The sequence below is a fragment of the Sciurus vulgaris genome (assembly GCF_902686455.1).
Source record: "Sciurus vulgaris genome assembly, chromosome: 15".
In the NCBI taxonomy this organism is placed as follows: Eukaryota; Metazoa; Chordata; class Mammalia; order Rodentia; family Sciuridae; genus Sciurus; species Sciurus vulgaris.
Genome location: NC_136476.1, coordinates 34,464,532 through 34,482,024, shown reverse-complemented (window position 1 = coordinate 34,482,024; position 17,493 = coordinate 34,464,532). Strand labels below are relative to the sequence as shown.

General features: G+C 33.4%; 1 protein-coding gene across 6 annotated transcripts in view; it reads right to left on the bottom strand.

Annotated features, from left to right (window-relative positions):
* Window positions 1-17,493, bottom strand: part of CCDC171 (coiled-coil domain containing 171) — a 455,940-nt gene that overhangs the window by 341,696 nt on the left and 96,751 nt on the right. For all 6 annotated transcript variants that reach the window (XM_079112670.1, XM_079112671.1, XM_079112672.1 and 3 more), the window contains 2 exons: window positions 13,111-13,249; window positions 3,415-3,517 (listed from right to left, as the gene is read on the bottom strand). In XM_079112670.1, the coding sequence (XP_078968796.1) occupies window positions 3,415-3,517; window positions 13,111-13,249 (242 nt within the window). The remainder of the gene's footprint in view (window positions 1-3,414; window positions 3,518-13,110; window positions 13,250-17,493) is intronic.

Here is a 17,493-nt window from a genome sequence, read left to right as displayed (position 1 = left end):
ATTTATTATACACTGTGAAATGATTATCACAATCAAGTTAATTAACACATCCATCTTTACACATAATTACCACAGGGAGAAGAGGGCAGTAGACATTTAAGATCAACTCTCTTAGCCAATTTCAAGTACAAGTATCATTAACTAGAGCTGCCACTAGAGATTCCCCAGAACTTAAACTGAAAACCTAGGTTTTTAAATGATCATTCTGTGGCCATCAAAAAAGCAGACAAAGGGGCTAGAGGTGTAACTCAGTGGTACAGCACTAGCCTAGCAGCATGCATATGCCCTGAGTTTGATCCCCAGCACCACAAAAAAAATAAGAAAGCAAACTAAAAAGAAGCAAAGGTGGAAGCAGAAACCCGTTGGCATCCAGGGCAGAGGTGTTAGAGGCAATAGGTAAAGAGGTATAAACTGTCATGCTGACCATGATAAAGACCAAGTTAAATTCTCTAAGTAAACAAAACACTGAACATTCTTGTACTAAAGTAAACTTATCTGCTACCTGAAGATAAGCTTATATGTTACACATGCTTCAGAAAAGTTCTTTATGTATAAGTCCATAAAAATCTGAAGATAGATAACAGAATACCTGGCAACTACTATCAATTCTGGACTAAGATTAATTCAAAGAATGATTTATATTCATTTTATTTTAAAGAGCAAGTCAAAAACCAATTTTGTTTCAGACTCTGTAAATTTCAACCATGGATTACTTTTCCTGAAAGAGCAGATAGATACAGGGTAGATACTGAATTGAAAGGTATATAGAGGTAATAAAAGGGTTGGTAACGCATTGGCAAGTATTGCCTACATGCCATATCTACAAAACAGAAGCTCTCTGGAAAACTTTTTCCAAGATAACTCAATTAATTTTATTACAAATTCTAAGAATATGCTACTATCACCAAGTAAGAGTATGTTTCCATTTGAAGTAGACATTCTCTCCTTTTTTTATGTATGTCACACATATATCCTCAAATAAGTGTAGGATAAGTTTTTCAAATGATCTAGTTCTTCAATAAAATATTAAGCAATAGAATTTATTAGTCACATCCCTCATGGTTAAGTAACAAAAAAGTCAACCTGAGCTAGTGTAAGCAGAAACAATGTTCATTATAGTAACTTAGGTGTATTCAAGGAAGCAAGAGCAGAAATGAGTCAGATTCCAAGCAGGTATGTGAATTAACAAGAAATTAGATGACATAGAACAGTTCAGCAGAATATCTAATAGACTATTTACAGAAATGTGGACAGATTAACAGAATCAATAAGATATGAGGAAGAACCAAGAACCGGCAAGAGTGAAAAACCAATACCATGCCTAAGCCTTAAAGGTCTAGTGGAGGGAACCATGTCACCAACAGTCTAACAAGAGCCACGTCAATGAAAGAGGACCCACCTGATAGGAGCTGAAAACTGAAGCCACTTCCAGGAATGCACTGGAGTAGAGGAACCAGCAGAAACAAATACCCTGAACTTTTTTCTTCTTCCATCCTCTTAATTTCCTGCTAGTGCACATACAGTCCAAATTCAACCAGAAGCCAGAGGGCAAAGGAGCCCAAGATCCATAGATGTTAGCCCACAAGGCACCATGCAAAACAGACACCAGAGGAGAATGGCTCCAGGAGGGTGAAAAAGGGAATAACTAGGTATGGAAAGAAAGGCTCCTCCATAACAATCGAAAGTCGTTAATTCAGTGCATGGTCCTTCTCCAGGAACATATTCTCTGAAATACATAGAGTACACATGTATATAGGAAACTAGGTAGTTTAAAACCATGGTTATTAAAAGATAAGAATAAAAAGGAAAATTTCAGTAAATGACTCCTTTTCTACAGGCTTTGTGAAAACTTGTGAGTAGCTTTGTTATCAACTATTTCATTTTTTTAAAATTCAAAGGAGACATGTCCTCTTAGTTTTACTTCTATAATTAAGAAAATATTTAAAATAATATTGAAGCATAAGATATGTTATGATAATATTTAACAATTTGTAAAGATCCTAACCCCATTAAACACCATGGATACATCTCAATAATAAAAGATTATCATTGCAAAAGCAAATTTTATCCTCCAATGTTATTTTAAAATGTAATTAAAAACTGGATACCTATTATCTGTATTTTTAATATCATTTTTATACACTTCGGCTTTTCCACAGTAACAAACCATAAAACACTAATGCTTTGGGGAAACATTTAAATAAAGACAAAGTTACACATTCAGTAAAATTACAACTAAAAATATATGAAGAATAAAAGCAAAATTTAAAAAATAAACAAACAATAGCAAAGCAAACTAAATTTTTTTTTAAATTTTTAGCTGTAGATGGACACAATACCTTTATTTTATTTATTTATTTTTATGTGGTGCTGTGGATCGAATCCAGTGTCTCACCTGTGCTAGGCAAGTGTTCTTCCACTGAGCTACAACCCCAGCTCCTAAATTTCTCTTAGTTCACTGAGAAATCTGCACATCCATAAGGTGAAATACAGGCCTTAATCAGATCTTTTCAGTTTTTCAAGGACAACTTTTCTGAACTTAAGGGTTTTCTACAGAATTTACTTTTTGTTTCCTTTAAAAATAAAGTCTTATAGCAAAACTTTTAAGTGAAAAGAATTTTATATGCTTTTAGAAGAATATAATGGCCATAAAACAACTAAATAATCCAAGGTTGATGGTATGGTAAAAGAAAACAGGCAGAAAAGTAAAAGCATTTAAGTCAAAGCTACTAGGGCATACACAATGATATAAACAAAAAATTAAGAAAGTGGAAATTGTGACTAGCATTCATTAGCCAACTAATGTTTATTAGTTCCCAAAATATTTCTACCTAATATGAGACTTTTACTGTTCTTAATCATATTAAATAGATTAATACTAAAACCAAAATATTCTACATAAGCATTCTCATCTGGAGGTTGTGTGTGTGTGTATACACACACACAGTAGTAGAAAATGAAGGCAAGAACCAGCATAGAAAGCAACAGTATAGAACATGCACTCTGTTACAGTCTGTGTCCTACATAACCTTTTGAATGCATGACCTTTAAGTTGCTGAAGGTTGCCTCAGAATTTGGCTCAGTTTGATCGAAACATCTGTTCCCCTTGCAGGTATACTTTAAGGACTTTTTTCTCAGTTGGATTCAGAACACAGCAAGTGAGCCCTTGTCTGTCCAATCATACAGACCCCAACACTTGTAAATCAAGTTCTGGGAGGACAACAGCAGGTCCACATTCCATCACCCTTTCTCAGCCAGCTAGGCCAACTGACTGCTGTGAGAACTCCTCTTATCATGTCATCAAATCAAAACATGTTGAGACGAGGGACTATAAGAGGCATCTGCAGAATTCCCAAAATGTAGTGACTTTGGAACATTGACAGATGCATCTGTCATTTTATACCTTCAACTAACCTGATGTCCACTGGCCCGACACAGTAAAGCTGTCCAAGATCGATTCCAATTCTTTCACGTTATTTTCACATGTCTCTACTAGGAAGGCCTGGTGCTTCTTAGCCTTTAATTAAGAAAAAAATTACACATAATAAGATCACGTATTATAAGAGTGGCAGATTTTAGGATGAACATTATAGCACAATTAATATAAGATTAATTACTCCATTCAAATCTATTATTAATAAATCTGTCTTAATCACACCTTTTGCTTAGCCTAACGTAATACTGTACAAGGTCTCATTAATAATTTACTGAGGATTTAGTACCAGCATTATTCTATTTATATACAGTAAATATTTTTACCCTTATAGTAACTCTACAATGGATGGTAAGAATTTTATAGATAAGAAAATTGAGACAGAAGTATTAAGGAATCCTTTTAAAAATCATGCTTGCAGTCATGTGGCAAATTGCCAAATGGCAATCAAAGTGAACGCAGTTAGGACTGATTACAAGCTAATGCTGAAGTCAAGTGATGATAGCTTGGTCTAGGGTACTCAGTGAAAAGCAGGATAATGGATGCATTGGAAAAAGACCCAGAAGGTGAAATGGACAAACCTTAGTAACACTGCATTGAGTTAGACTACACTGATTGGACTCAACTGTACTGGATGATGATAGGGAAAATGTTCAGATAAAGATAGGAGTCAAGACGAATCCCAAGGTTTCAAACTAAAAGAAGGTAGATTTCAGCAGTTGAACGAAAATAACAGAGAGAAAAGGTCTTGTTTGGGCTGTTATTGGGTTTCTGAACTTGCTTATTTTTAGCAGTCTTCAAATGAATTCTCTTTTCATCAATTCCACTGGAGATACATAAGACACTCTTAGCACTAGCACAATGCCTGGTAATTATCAGGTCCTAAATAAATATATTTGAATGAGCAAAGAACAAATAAAATAGAACAATATGGGAAGTGCCTGAACACACTGGTGGAAAGCTCAGAAGAGAGCTCAAGTACAGGTTTGGGAATCATCTACATATGATGTCTGAAGCTTGCCTTCAGAGTGCCTGAGTCTGGCTGGGGATATAGCTCAGTTGGTAGAGTGTTTGTTTCACAAGCACAATCAAACCCCAGCACCACAAAAAAAAAAAAAAAAAAAAAAAAAAGAGTGCCTGACTCAGGTGCAGCAGCACACACTTATAATCCCAGCAACTTGGGAGGCTGAGGCAGGAGGATCACAAGTTTGAAGCAACTTAGTGAGACCTTGTCTCAAAATAAAAATAATAATAATAAAGAGCTAGAAATTTATCTCAGTGGTAAAACAACCCTGGGTCTAATTCCAAGTAACTACTCCCCACCAAAAAAAAAGGAAAGTGAAAAAAGCCTAGGACAAAGTCTTAAAGAACTCCTATATTTCTTAGGAGAGCAACCAACTAAGAAGACCAAAAAAGAAGGAAAACAGAAGGATATATTGTCATGAAAAACAAGAAAATGTTTCAAGGTGAGTGTTGTAAATACTATGTCTAATGCCACAGAAACATCAAGCAAAATGATGATTAAAAAGTGTTTACTTTGTTTGGAGGTCATGGGTGACTGATGAAATCTTCACAGTAGTATAGATATAACCCAGCCTGGAACATATGGAAGGAGTAAGTTTGATTTTTTTTTTTTTTTCCTAATTGAGTAAAAGATGAACAAATGGAAACAAAGTTGAGACAACATTTCTTAGTAAGAAGGGAAGGAGAAATAAAGGGCAGTAATTGAAAAGGACAACTGTGGGGTCAAAGAAGAACTGTTTTTTTAAATATGTAAAAAACTTGTTTAAAAGCTTGACAAGATAAAGGCACTATTGAAAGATTGCTTATAGATAAAAAAGAAATGGGAAAACAGATATTACAGAGCAAAATGAAATACAACAGTCCCTTCTTATCCAAAGGGAAATATTCCAAGACCCCTAAAGATGACTTAAGGCACAGATGATACTGATATACTCTCTTCTGAAATGTTTTCCTATGCATACGTACTTATGATAAAGTTTAATTTATAAATTAGATACAGTTAAAGACAACAACAATAAACAATAATCAAATAGGACAATTTTTAAATGTACTATAATAAAAGTTATATAAATTTGGTTCCCTTTCTCTCTGAAATATATTATTCTTTCACCTTTTCCTCACTTAAAGGAAGCACTTTAAGCCTTCTCCATGGCAGGAAAATTGTCAGCATCAGTACTCTATGGAGTAATTACTAAGTAAAATAAGGCTTGCCTGAACACAGACACTGTGACACTGTGACAGTGATCCGATACCAAGATTGCTACTAAGTGATTAACAGGCAGGTAGTATATATATCCTGGATGCACTGGACAAAAGGATGATTAAAGTCCTAGAGAGGATGATATGAGATTTTATCATACAACTCAGGTGAATTCTTTATTTATTTATTTTTTAATTCTTTATTTAAACTTATGAATTTTTATTTATGAAATTTTCCACTAAATATTTTTGGACTACAGTTGACCACAGGTAACTGAAACCACAGAAAGTGAAACCGAGATGAAATGATTTGACTGTACATAAAATTTATAATTCTTTATTCAGATGTTGACTCAATTATCACCTCTTTAGAAAAAATGTCCTTCACATCTTACTGTATCAAATCCCTTGATCTCGTCCTTCTCAGCACTTAGCACAATAATCAAAAGTTCTACATGATAAAAATTATTAGCACCATTTAACAAATGAGCAAACAGCTTTCAAGGGATATCACTAAATGTTACAAAACTACTAAGAGACAGGGCTGAACCAGGCACACCTGTAATCCAAGCAACTCGGAGGCTGAGGCAGGAGGATCACAAGTTCAAGGCCAGCTTCAGCAACTTATGGAGGCCCTAAGCAACTTAGTGAGAGACCCTGTCTGTCTCACAAAATAAAAGGGAAGGGAATATGGTTCAATCCCAAGAATGAGGGCGGAAGGAGAGAAATAGGGCTGGGATTAAAATAGATGTCCCAAAATATACGTTCTTTATATTATTTCATGTTAACCGAAGCTAAGTTCCCATCAATATCAAAGTATAAAAGTTTATAGGAATTAGAAATGGAGAAAGCTTGACAAATTACATACTTGGAAAGAGCTTAACATAAAAAGTTTTGATTAAATTCCTAATACACCAGTAATCTCTTTAATGGTAAGGGTTCAATCCCAATTAAAATATGAGCTAAAACTTCAATACCATTACAATTTAAGGTCAAATTATCCATAAAATACTGACTAGTATAAAATTATTCAAAGAGCAAAGAAAAGATTTGATCACTGGCCAGACTTTATAAGAGACTAACCATACCTGAAAATTACTATAACTTTTTTGGATTAATTATTTTCATACCATTCTACTGAGATATCAGGCTAATAGTCTAATAATATATTAACTTGCAATAAAAAACATGACTCAGCTAATATGAAAAAACTGCTTGTTTTATAATTGGCAGTTTTTCTAATAAATTGTTCTGGATTTACAAATGAAGCTTTTGTTCTTTATTCATATAAAAAACTCTTTGATTTAAGTGCTTGATTATGCTTATATTTAAAATTTGTTCCCAAAGCTATGAGTTCTTTTAATAGCCTTTTATGTGAGAATTCTAGAATTAAAGTAGAATCTATCAATTAAATAAATAAAACCACTGGGGAGAAAATAAAGTACAAAAAATAAAATGTTGTTTCTAATATCTTATTGTGTGACCTAAAGAATAAGTTTAGGTTAAATGTTAAATCATTAATTCAACAAATTCTATAATTCTAAATATCCCTAGAAATTTAAAAGATAGACCAGGTGTGGTGGCACATGCCTGTAATCCCAGTGGCTCAGAAGGCTAAGGTAGCAGGATCTCAAGTTCAAAGCCAGCCTCAGCAAAAGTGAAGCACTAAGCAGCTCAGTGACGCTGTTTCTAAATAAAATACATAATAGGACTGGGGATGTGGTTCAGTGGTCAAGTGCCCCCGATTTCAATCTCGGGTACCCAAAATAAGAAAAAGAAAAAAAGAAATTTAAAAGCTAGAACTGTAGAATGAAAAGAGTCATTATTTTGCCTCACACATAATTTACATGAAGCATTTGCTTCCTCACTAGTAGAAGTCCCTTAATGTTATGGCTACCAGATGATGTTTAGATGAACACTTACTAATCACCTACCCTGAACCAAGGACTACTTTAGATGCTGTGTTCAATCTACAAACAATGAGTACACAGAGGACTAAAAACATCAAAATATTCAAAGGTCAGAAAACTGTGTGACTGCCAGATCTTAATGTATTACTAACAAGGAGTCAAGGTAGGTTATAAAATATCCTCAACCAGGAAGATCAATAGATAACAAAAAAGACCTCCCTGTATTTCCACCTTGATACACTACATTTTCATATTGCTGAACTGAATGTATGTCTGGATTAAACACAATAAGCTATTTATTAAGTTTCATAATCATCTTGAGTTTGAAAAAACTCATCTCTCATTTTGTTTTTGCTCATACTTCCCTAGTATCACAAGCAGAAGTTTATAAATAAAAATTTTAATGCAAAAAACATACAAAGAAGCATATGCAAATACATATTTACACCTAAAAACTGGCAAATGGGCCTTACTGATCTATAATCAAAAAAGCTACCTTGAGTGACATATAACAATGAAAGCTATGAAGGACAATTCTAATAAGGTTAAAATACTAGGAAAAACACCTAGGTTAAAAATAAATACCTTTATTTAGTCACTGGGGTTTTTAAAATGAAATTAGCCTTTTAAACAGGTTGAACTTTTGAAACAGTGATACATAATACTTATAATTTCTGAACATTTCTGAATTCAAGTAAGCTTCAAGTTTTTAATTTGAATATATGTTAAGCAATTATGAAAAAATCTAAATAAAAAAAGGAAGCATTAAAACCTATAATCAATATCACATCCTTTTGCTTCCATGGCTCACCTTTTCATCATATCTTATACCTACTTACCATTACACACACAGTGCATTTGAAAGGCTCAAGAACAGCTTGCTGAGCTGACCTGAATTTGGTCTAGTCAGTTTTCATAATAATAACCATCTGCAGCTTTTACTTGATCATATTAATTATAGCTAGTATCTCTTAGTTCTTTCCTTGCCTGTGAGCATCCTACGATCCCACTTGCTTATCTCTCATAATAAAATGTCACCTCCCTCACTTGGCTTTAACAATTCATTTATTTTTCAGTAAATGCTACTGGGCCATAACATAAACACACACACACACACACACTTATTACCATTTTATTTTTTCCCTAGTCAAAAACAGGATTTGAATTTTTAAAATTTTACTAATTTACATAAGAATAAATTTCAACAAGTTTAATAAAAAAGCATTAAACCATATCATAAATTTAGAAAACTGGACCCATATAATGAACACTAAAATACACAAAGACACACAATTCATGAATACTATTTAATAGTATTAAATTTTAAAGGCCATTAAGAATCAGCAAAAACAATGCTTAGTAGTACTCTGAGTGCCAAACACAATCAACAATTTTTTAATAAAAATTCAGAATAGACTATTTATCTACCCATTAGCTTGAACACCTGCAAATCAGAAACATGTTCTAAAGCAAATCTAATAGATCATTGGAAGAAAAATTATTATTAAGAAACATTAAAATTAACACAAAGCATAACAACCAAAGCACTTTTCAAAAATCCTATATTATGCTAGCAATCACTATTATTATATAATTAGTTAAGCCCCTACAGTATAGGGGGAAAATATACACTTGACCATTTTCAATCACAAGTTCTTTAGAGACTAAAACATTCTAAGAGCAAATCTCATGTGAACTAGAATTCCCTTTTCAATATATGGTCTCTCCTAGAGCTGTAGCTAAATATTACTGAGTGGCAGAAAAACAAATCTCAAGAAATGATGGACTTAAGAAAATTTCATTGAATAAAGCACAAAGCAAGTTCTAATAATACCAATTTGAAAATGAAAGCTCCCCTGATCCAAGAGAAGCAGATATCAAAACTCACAGTTATGTCTAAAAGACCCAAATGGATCTATTAAACCTCTAATAGATTTCAATACATATGATCAGTAGGCAGCTTCTACTAGAGATTCAGTTTTATTTAATGGTTGATTAAACATTATTAATAAATTCATAGACTTTTAAATGATGAAGTAAATTTTTATTCAAAACTTTTTACAGTCAAACTGTCAAATTTCATGTACTGTGGTTCACCTGTTTGTGTACATCATGTGCATGTACAAATGTGTAACAAATCCCATCAATATGTACAACTATAATGCACTCAAAAAAATGTGGAAAAAATATTAACTATATATCATTAATTTATAAATCCTATCTTTTAAATCCAGACATTAATTAGGAAGAATTTCACTGTAATTAAAGTCAAAGTCAACTTAATTTGTATTTGTTAAATGCTCCCAAAAGACCTGGGATTTAACACTTTGTGTATCCTGGGCTAGATTATTGCTAAAGGCCATTTCAGCTAAGTCTATGCTATATCAAATTATACAGTGCTTTTTTTAAGTGTCAAAATGTCCTGAAGTCTTTTTATTTTATTAGTAACGCCTTGATCTCAGTAGAAAACCCATGAGGAAAGTGGCTTTAATTTTCTCTTCCAATGCAACAAGAAAATAAAGACCAAGATTTGAATAAGGGCCCTGAGCATGACCTAAACTAGAAACAAGCTGTTAGCTCAAAGGGAGAAAAAAATTACCCATAGGTAATTTATACTTCCTATCTATATTCTACAACATACCAAAACTATTATGCTCAAAAATATATATAACTAGGGTCCCACAGGATAATGGGATGTCATTAAAACAATTTCATTCCAAAATGAAAAAAAAGCAAAAGGTAAGTCAATTTTTATTTACTCAATGAAAATTATGAAGTCAAAGCACCAGTCAGACTTTAAGGCTATGAAACTAAAAACTCCATTTTTATGGCTTTAAAACTTCAATGGACTGTTACTCAACCTGAGGTCACAGACTGTCCTGCAGGCAATGTAGGCGACCTCTGTGCCTACCCAGCAGATCCCTACCAAATACAGTGCCCAGCCAGCCACTTAAGACTGGTCTGCATCCCACTGCTTAAAGCACTGAGTGGGTAAGAACAACCACAGAGTAGTCTAAAGCTGTTCTTTGGCAGATGCTAAAGAAAAATGGAAATAAATTATGAAAAATAAATACGAGTTTCTAAAAAATAAAGTAAAATTTAAAACATTTTCCCCTAAAGGCCACTAATCTATGGGGGAAATCAATAAAGAAATATGTGCATGAAAAAATGTACTTAAGAAAAGAGAAACATCATACTTACTAAAGTAACAGCATTTTATTCAATAAATTTTCATTAAATGCTTTTCTAATTTCATATTATGGTCAAGAAATAACAGCAATTCTAATAAGCATCAAACACAAAAGAAAGAAACCTAAAGGCAAAAAAAAAAAAAAAAGAAAAATAGAAGATGGATGAAAATAAGACACAAAACTAGGAGTTTAAAAAAGATGAAAGAAATAGAAACATATTAATAATTAGTTTGAACCAAATAAACTGTACATCACTTAAGTTGTAACCTGAATAAGCTTTTTAACATTCCATTAGCTCTACAGCAAGTAACTATTATTCATAGATCTGCAACTGCAGATCTGTTTATCAATCTATCCAGCTTTGAAAAAACAATTAGTCCACAATTTTCAGCACCATTACAAAAAACAAGTGCTGAGTAGAAAAAGTAACAAGCAAACAAAGGTTGCTGGCAAGCTGCAACTAGCCTTATTTTAGACCATCCATCCAACTCTGAGAGTTAAATAAAAAAGCAATCTGTTGGCACCAAATAAAAAATTTTAGTCACAAAATGCCCATATGCTCTGTGATAAATTTTAATAGTCTCATTTTATTTTGCATCTACTCACTAGAGTTCTAGAAAGGTGGAATTAGGAAAACTCATTCAACTTATATTGGTGATGATTATTAGTTTTTACACTCTTAGTTATAATTCTAGGAAACTTTCCAAACTATTAAGTATGGTGTCGAATAAGCAAGTTGACCAAATTCAGTACTCAACTCAATAAGCCTAACATATTTTTCTCCACCATTGATTCATCCTCTTGTTAAGAAGTAGGACAGGGGCTGGAGATGTCACTCAGTGATACAGTGTTTGACTAGTATGCACAAGACCCTGGGTTCAAACTCTAGCACTGTGAAGAAAAAAAAAAAAAAAAAAGGCAGGGCAGCCCATGAAGTTTAGAGTAACACATAACACTGACTATACACTAGAGTATACTACAAAGAGCTCTTTACTTTCTAAAACTCCACATTTAAAACACTCCAACTATAACTGAACCAACCACAGAATAGCAGCATATCAATCCCTGAGTACAAACACATTGAACATCTTAAGATGAATGGAGATTATATATAATGTTGGACCATTTGAAAATGCTAAAGAGTTTTAATTTAACCCCATCATTAACTTTCCATCTGGGCAGCACTGATTTGGCCAATTCTTAGTATAACCCAGAGTTTCCAACTCTTTTGAGAAGGAAAAATCATGTTTATTTTCCTCAATAACTGAAATCACTAAGAGCTGTGGGACATAATTGAAAGTGAAGTGCCTGAGTCTCTGTGGAGAATAAGACATTAGGGTACTAACATAAATTTTATGTTCTACCTGCTGAGGACCTCAGCAAACTGAAGAGTTGGGAGCATTCTGCATCAACTAATAAATCAATTAAACAAGCATTTATTGAGGTAAGTACTACAGTAAAATTGAAATAAGTAAAATTAGTAAGCTAATCTCACTCCATTCAGAGCCTCTGAGAAGAAATAATACACAGCAGAGTCTGGTGAGTGTTACGATAAGATGATAAATGAGTACTAAAGAAATGGGGAAGGGCAGAATTCTGACACAGATGGGTGCATTAAGAAAAATAGAAAAGTTTCACAGATCACAAAATGTCAGAGCTGGTATTATAGGATGTATGGGACTTTTGTTAATGGAAAAGAAGGAACATTTTAGTGAACATGGGTCAAAACAATTACAGCCTGAATAAATGTAAGAAATGAAAATCTTTACAAACTTAGGAGCACTCTGACTGAACCAAGATAGAAAAGAGGGCAAACACAAAAGCAGCAGCTAGAAAAGTTAACATAAAGCCAAAAGGAAAAAGGCCTTCAATTCTATAACGAGAAGCTGGACATCATTCTGAAAGCAGCAGAAGACACCATTTTTTAATAAAAGGAAGGTTGATAAGAACAGATCAAAGAGGTGGAATGATCAGGTATAAAATGATTATAAAAGGAAGTCTTTAAAATCATCAAATTTATTGATTATAAACCCAGACCCTCCTCTACTTAGGTAATACTGTTTTAGTCATTCAAGTAAAAATGAAAAAACCCTAAAAATGTTTTTAAATATTCCGTAATTCAAAATTTTTACTACTTTGGTTAATTTCCCCAATTATTCCACATCAGAGAGGTTTTATTATGTATATCTTTGATGTAATAAGCATTTCCAGTTTTGAAATTTCATATCAATGTCACTAAAATTACTCTTATACTATTATCCCATGGTATGTAGTAAGAGATGGGGAGAACCTGCTATACATCAAATATGACTCAATAAAGTAATTGCCATAGGGTTTTCTTTTATATCCTTACCATTACAAGTTCTTCCTGTAATTCACTGCAACTTTTTTCATTATACTGGAGTCTCTTTGAAAGGTCTATAATTACTTTCTTCTGTTCTTCGATCTCTTCATTTAGATTCTTGGTTTTGGAGAAATACTCTCTCTCTAATCTGAAAAGTCAAGAGTGTCAGAGCAGGTTTTTCCAATATGATTTCATCAACTGCTATTATACACCTTTAACACAAGTGGCTGATGTACTACTATATATCATGTTTTCATGCCAAAAGGCTTTTTAAAGCCCACCTTCTTTTTTTTTTCAAATGTAAAGGACTGAACATTCTTAAATGAAAAACTTTAAAGAAATAATACTTTCCCTTTGATAGCAGGTATTTGTGCAATGTCTAATGTTCTAAGCAAAGTAGATTTGGTTGATGTGCTTTTGGGGGGTTTTGTTTTGTCAGTAATGAGGATTAAGCCAAGGGCCTCACACCTATTAGGCAAGCACTCTACCACAGGCTACATTTCCAGCCATTTTTAATTTTTTATTGTGAGACAGGTTCTAAAAGCCTAAGACTGTACTCAAACTTGCATCCTCCTGCTTCAACATAAATAGCTGAGGATTACAAGGTGTGCACCACACGCCCAACTCAACTTTTTTTTGTGTGTGTGTGGGGGGGGGCAGTTAGGGGTACCCAGGATTGAATCAAGGGATGGCTGACCACCGAGCCACATTCACAACCCTTTTTTTATTTTATTTTGAGACTGTCTCACTAAATTGCTCAGAGCCTCAATAAGTTGCTGAGGCTGACCTTGAACTCGCTATGCTCCTGCTTCTGGGATTACAGGCATGTGCCACAATGCCTGGCCCAACTCATCATTATTTTTGATGAATCAAAATCCACCTACCACAGTTTAGTTAGCTCAGATTCAGCCTCAAGACTGAGAAAAAAGTCCTAACAAATCATTTTAAAATTGGTGTACAAGAGAAATGAAACAAATGTCTTATTTCTGAATGTCCACACAGGTAGAACCAATATTTTAATATCATTAAAATCCCAAAGGAAGAATGATAAAAAGCATTCATATTCACTTTGAAGACAAATGAATTTCTTTTCAAAGAATTTCCTTCCTATTAAAATATTGCTCAGGCTGGTTTCTTTTTGTTGTTGTTTGAGACAGTTTCACTAAATTGTTGAGGGTGGCCTTGAACTTGCAATCCTCCTGCCTCAGGCTCCTGAACTGCTGGAATATATAGGCATGTGCCACATCCTACAGTTCAGGCCAATATTAAACTGTTTACATTCTTGTATGGAGAAAAAATGAAAAGCAGCTTGGAAGTATTGTATTTAAAATTTACTGAGATAATCCCTCAAATGAATAATTTGAACTCAAATTAAATTGTTGTCACTATTGTGAGGGGTACTGAGGATTGAATCCAGGGACATTTAACCACTGAGCCACATCCTCAACCCTTTTTGTTTTTTATTTTGAGACAGGGTCTCACTAAGTTGCTGAGGGCCTCACTAAATTGCTGAGGCTGGTCAAACTTGTGATCTACCTGCCTCAGCCTCCCGAGTCTTATCAATATTTTTAATCTGAGATCTTCCTGATAAATGCAGTAGACCCATCTCTGATTTTTAAGCTAGATTGCAGGAGATAGGATGAATCAGTGTAACCACACTGAGTTCAGACTATCATTAAACAAAGAGCTAACTTTTTGAGTGACACATACAACCTTACCCTATCTGAACAATAAACTTCTTTCTCCAGAATAGAACAGAGACAATGGGCTAGGGTTGTGGCTCAGTGGTAGAGTGCTTGCCTAGCATGTGTGGGGCACTAGGTTCCATCCTCAGCACCACATAAAAATAACTAAATAAAATAAAGGTATTGTGTCCATCTATAACTAAAAACATTAAAAAAAAAAAAAAGAACAGAGACAATTATAGTGTTAGTCTTTTGTAAATTTTCTTTTGAATCAAGGATATTCCAAGATAAAATAGCTAAAGTTAAAATAAACATGTATAGAAGGATTGAATACTATAGTTAAGTAAATCTCTCAGAAAGTCAAACAAAACAATAAAAACAAATCAAAGTATTCTTTATCTTTTCAATAAGAAAAATCAGAAAATCAAATCCAGGAATCCCAATATATGAATAATGGAAGTTCCAGAAAGAGAGTGTAGAAAAATATAAAGGAAAAAATCAACGAGACAATAATATAAAACAAAATCCCCAGAAAGGAATTACTTACAAATCAAAAACTGAAAAATCTCAATAACTGCCCTGCAAAATTAATGAAAAGCAACTCGTGCCAGGACCATCACCACAAAATTTCAAAACACTGAAAATAAAAAAAAGATTCTACAGTGTGCACAGAGTATGTTTTTATATGTTATATGATTTGTTTTTATATGTTATTATTTTACCAGGTGTTACAATGTAACATCAGTGAATCATTTTGTCTAACTTCAAACTTGGGGATGCTCTCTGTGTTTTCAGAGGAAATCATAGACCACATACAAAAGGTTAAGAATCAAATGCCTTCAGACTTCCCAGATACTAGTACTGAATGAATAGCTATATAATCAGGAAAAAGTTTGAAGATCAAAAAAATTTTTCAGAATGCAAGTTTTAAATTTTCCTCTGATATATAACTTCTAAGAAGCTACTTTACAATGGAGTAAATCAAAAGAGAAAAAAGGCAACAGATTAGCAAAAAAGGGATTCAAGATAGAACAGAAGTAGTAAGAATCCCAAGGATGATGTTAAAGGACATACTAGGGGATGACTAAGTACAGAAAATCTAAAAAATAATTTCTTTTGCATGGGAAAGATAGAGAGAGGCATCTTAGAAAAAAGGGATGCCCCTTAGAAAAGAATAATGAAATTCCTGACTTACAAGAACATAATAAGAGATTTTCAGTTCTGGTAGAACTTAATAACTTAGTTGGTTAATTTCATAAAGTCATCATACTAGCTAAGCATTGGCTAATCCAATTTATGTGGTGATTATTAACTATTTTTTCATTTGTTAATTCAGCAAATCTTCATTTAGCAGCTTCTATATTCTAGGCAGTGGGAAGCAGCAAAGAATGAAACAAAAATTCCTCTCCATGTAAGACAGACAATAAGCATCAAAGAATATAATAAAATGAGCTATAAAGAAAAATAAAGATCAGTTACCAAAAAAAGCTGTAGAAAAATAAGTATGTTGAACCCAAAAGAATAGAAAAGGGGAAGGAATAAGTGTATGTTGTATTGGAAAAGCATACGACAGAAATAAATAAGTAGAGGCCAGTATATTATATTTAAAGGTGAAGATTGAAAACATGGAAGAATATTCATGTTATTTAGAAATATAAAGTTAAATATCAAAGGAAACAGCAATAATATTTAAAAGTAGCTACCTCAGAGGAATGGAAACTGACAATGTTGAACAAAGGAAGCATGAAACTGCTATTTTTAATGAGCTTAACAGTACTATTTTACTCTTCAAACTATGAACAAGTATTAGTTTGATAAAAATTAAAATTTTAATTAAAAATACTATTAACAGGGCTGGGGAGATAGCTCAGTCAGTAGAGTGCTTGCCTTGTAAGCACAAGGCCCTGGGTTCGATCCCTAGCACCATAAAAAAAAAAACTATTAACAAATATAATATTCTATGCATCTATCATTTTGTATGGTTTTATAAATTCAAACTGGGTCCCCTGAAATGAGGGACCAACCCTTGCTGTTAGCAAATTGACGTACAACCCAAAGATGCTGGCCCCTGCACTTCTGCTAACAGCCCCACCCAGGAGGGAGAAAGTAGGAGGAGAGTAGAGCAATTAAGGGGAGACTCTTCTTAGAAGTCAAAAGAGAGGACTCGGGACTTAAAGGCAGGGAATTTAAGCAAGAAAGAGAGAAGGAACCCTGTAGCTAGGATGCCTTTTTAGTAGATTCCATCTTCCCTCCTTTAGAACTCAGCTAATGGCTGAGCATGGTGGCACATGCCTGTAATCTCACTGACTGGGGAGGCCAAAGTAGGAGGATTGCAAGTTCCAGGCCAGTCTCATCAACTTAGCAAGGCCCTATGTAACTCAGCAAGACTGTGTCTCAAAAAATAAAAAGGGCTGGGGATGTAGCTCAGTAGTAAAGTACTCCTGCATTAAATCCCAATTTAAAAAAAAAAAAAAAACTAAATTTAGCTAACAATTAAACATTAATAACAAGCTCTTTCAACAAATAATCATCTTTGAGCTAGCTTTCACCAAGAATGTAAATAATAGTAATGCTACTAAATTATAGTATTTCAATTATTTTTATATTTTGGGTGGATTATTTGGGGAAAAAAAGAAGTTTAAATATTGAGTATAATAAAATAAATAAAATTTGGATGTAGTCTATTCAGTATATCTTTGACTGTTAT